Source organism: Manihot esculenta, chromosome 12, assembly GCF_001659605.2.
Source record: "Manihot esculenta cultivar AM560-2 chromosome 12, M.esculenta_v8, whole genome shotgun sequence".
Taxonomy (NCBI): domain Eukaryota; kingdom Viridiplantae; phylum Streptophyta; class Magnoliopsida; order Malpighiales; family Euphorbiaceae; genus Manihot; species Manihot esculenta.
In genome coordinates, this window is record NC_035172.2 from 33598368 (window position 1) to 33600661 (window position 2294).

The 2294-nt window shown below is 34.8% G+C and overlaps 1 protein-coding gene across 1 annotated transcript; it reads left to right on the plus strand.

Annotated features, from left to right (window-relative positions):
- Positions 1-471: 471 nt before the first annotated feature.
- LOC110627426 (vegetative cell wall protein gp1) lies at positions 472-1409 on the plus strand. The gene has a single exon (XM_021773725.2). It carries the CDS (start codon positions 628-630, stop codon positions 1075-1077), a length of 450 nt encoding a protein of 149 aa, XP_021629417.1. The 5' UTR covers positions 472-627; the 3' UTR covers positions 1078-1409.
- Positions 1410-2294: the final 885 nt, after the last annotated feature.

A 2294-nucleotide genomic window follows, 5' to 3' on the forward strand; every position in this document is an offset into this window, starting at 1 on the left:
AAACTGGAAAAGCAAAAGAAGAAAAAAATGTTTAAGAAACGTTAAACGAGGGTATTATGGTAATACCACTGACCAGGACAAGAGTTGTGTTGAAATGGTTAACGCGGAGGACAGATTGTGAACGGAAGGTGACTTTTTTTTTTTATTATTATTTTTCTGTTTTATTAATTAATATTTATCAAATTTTGATACGTAGAAAGAGACATCTCACTGACCCTTTAGCAACCGACGATTTTTCAATTTCAGTGATGATTAACGTTCAAGTTTTGCTGTTAATTTACTATAATAGCCCTAATCTTGACAGGTGTCAGGTCCTGGCATGTCGTTTTAGGTGTGGGTTTGTGTATTTGATCCTCGAAGAAGGTTCAGGGAAGGAAAATAAAATAATTAATTATTAAGTAATGAGAGGTAAAGCGTTTGGATGTATGAGTGTGATATATATAAATATATATAAAGAGGAATCTCTTGACATTTGATTATTGATTTTTTGATTAATTTCGCCCTCTCTTCTCTTATCTCTCTCCTTTTTATATTGCAGACTCTGTTCGCTCTCTTCACTCTTCAAAATCTCAAAAAATCTAAGCTTTCTTCTTGTTCTCTCCTTTCTCTCTCGAAGTTTGTGTAAAGATGAAGATGGGTTCTTGCACGCTTAAAGTTTTCTTGATGTTGGGTCTCTTGGCTGCCTCTTGCATGGCTCAGGCACCTGGAGCTTCACCAACTCCGGCACCAAAAGCAGCGCCTACTCCAGCACCAAAAGCAGCGCCTACGCCGTCACCAACATCTACGCCAACTCCATCACCAACACCCGCAGCAACACCATCTCCTTCTCCTTCGTCTCCAGCCCCTACCCCATCTTCACCACAAGCTCCATCTCCTTCAACAGTTTCTCCTCCATCTGAGGGTCCAACTTCCCCTACCACCTCTCCCCCTTCACCATCAACCCTTTCACCCACTTCTCCACAGACTCCTGCTCCTCAGCCTCCACCCAGTGACAACTTTGCTGCTGCTAAGGTTGATAGAATTATCCTCGCCGGAACTGTTCTTGCTGGAACTTTCTTGGCCTTTACTTTGGCCTAGGATGAAGGTTTGAACTTTCGTCATCGGCGTAATTTAGATCTTTTGGATTCATGGAGCTGGGGTTGAGGAGATCTGTTATTCTCTTATTTGCTGGTCGCCTATTAGTGGTTTCTTTCTTTCTTTCTTTTCGATACTTGTTTTTTGTTTTTTAATGTTCTTTTTTATTTTTTCTTCATGTGATTGTTGATTATTTTATTTTGGATTTTGGACGGTGATTATTTGGGCATGAGGGATGTGATTACACGTGTACGATCTGATGATGGGATGGGATGATTATTGTAGAAATTGGGATGGTGTACATCTAATAAAACAGTTTGCTATTCTTTTATAAATTCTAATTTCTTTTTTTTTTCAGAACAATTCCATCTTCGTTTGTTTTTTTTCATGAATATATTTAAAATATGCATGTAAATTAATCAACTAATTATTTTTTTATGAAATAATTAATTAATTAGATAGTCCTTTTGGTCACATTCTGTAGAGAGGAGGACAGGAGAATGTACTAATTTTACTCATTAATGCTGACTCTTTCTATAGAATTTAATTGTAAAGAGCTCAAAATTCTAGGGCGTGGTCTGCACGTTTCCTTCAGGATTGAGATGTTTTCGGCTTCGATTCAGCCACAGCCCACAAACGTGGTTTTGTTTGTTAAGAAATTAAAATTATTTGTAAGAATTTATTTAAATATTTTTTTAATGAATTATTTCAAAGGAAAAAAATTAAAATAATAATATATTATTAGACTTGAGATAGGGCCTGAATTATTATGCAAACCATCCACAAAGCAGTCAGCACACGAATGCTGACTTTATCTGGGGAGATAATTTCCTTTGGGCTGGTTCGATGAATTGCAATCGGTTGCTCCATTACGCCCTTTTTCGTTTAGGTCCACAAAAAGCTTTCCTCCCACAAAAAATTCCAACATTACTCAAATCAAAGTCATTATATATATATATACCATTTTACAGTCTTATTAAAAAAATAAAATATATTTTTTTAAATTTAAAAATAATTTATATTTAAAATTTTAATTTAAAATCTCCAATTAAAATAATTCCCTCCATCTATCAAAAGAGTAAATTTATTTCTTTTTAATAATCAGTAGTAAAGAAGCAATTTCTATAATCAGATGGGCATCAATATGTTGATTGGTTCAACCAAAAATTAAAAAATAATAATAATAAAAAGAATAGACTAGAAAATTCCAGTATTGCTGA

Coding starts and splice junctions, on each gene's coding strand:
- LOC110627426 (XM_021773725.2), top strand. CDS start 628: ATGAAGATGGGTTCTTGCACGCTTAAAGTTTTCTTGATGTTGGGTCTC.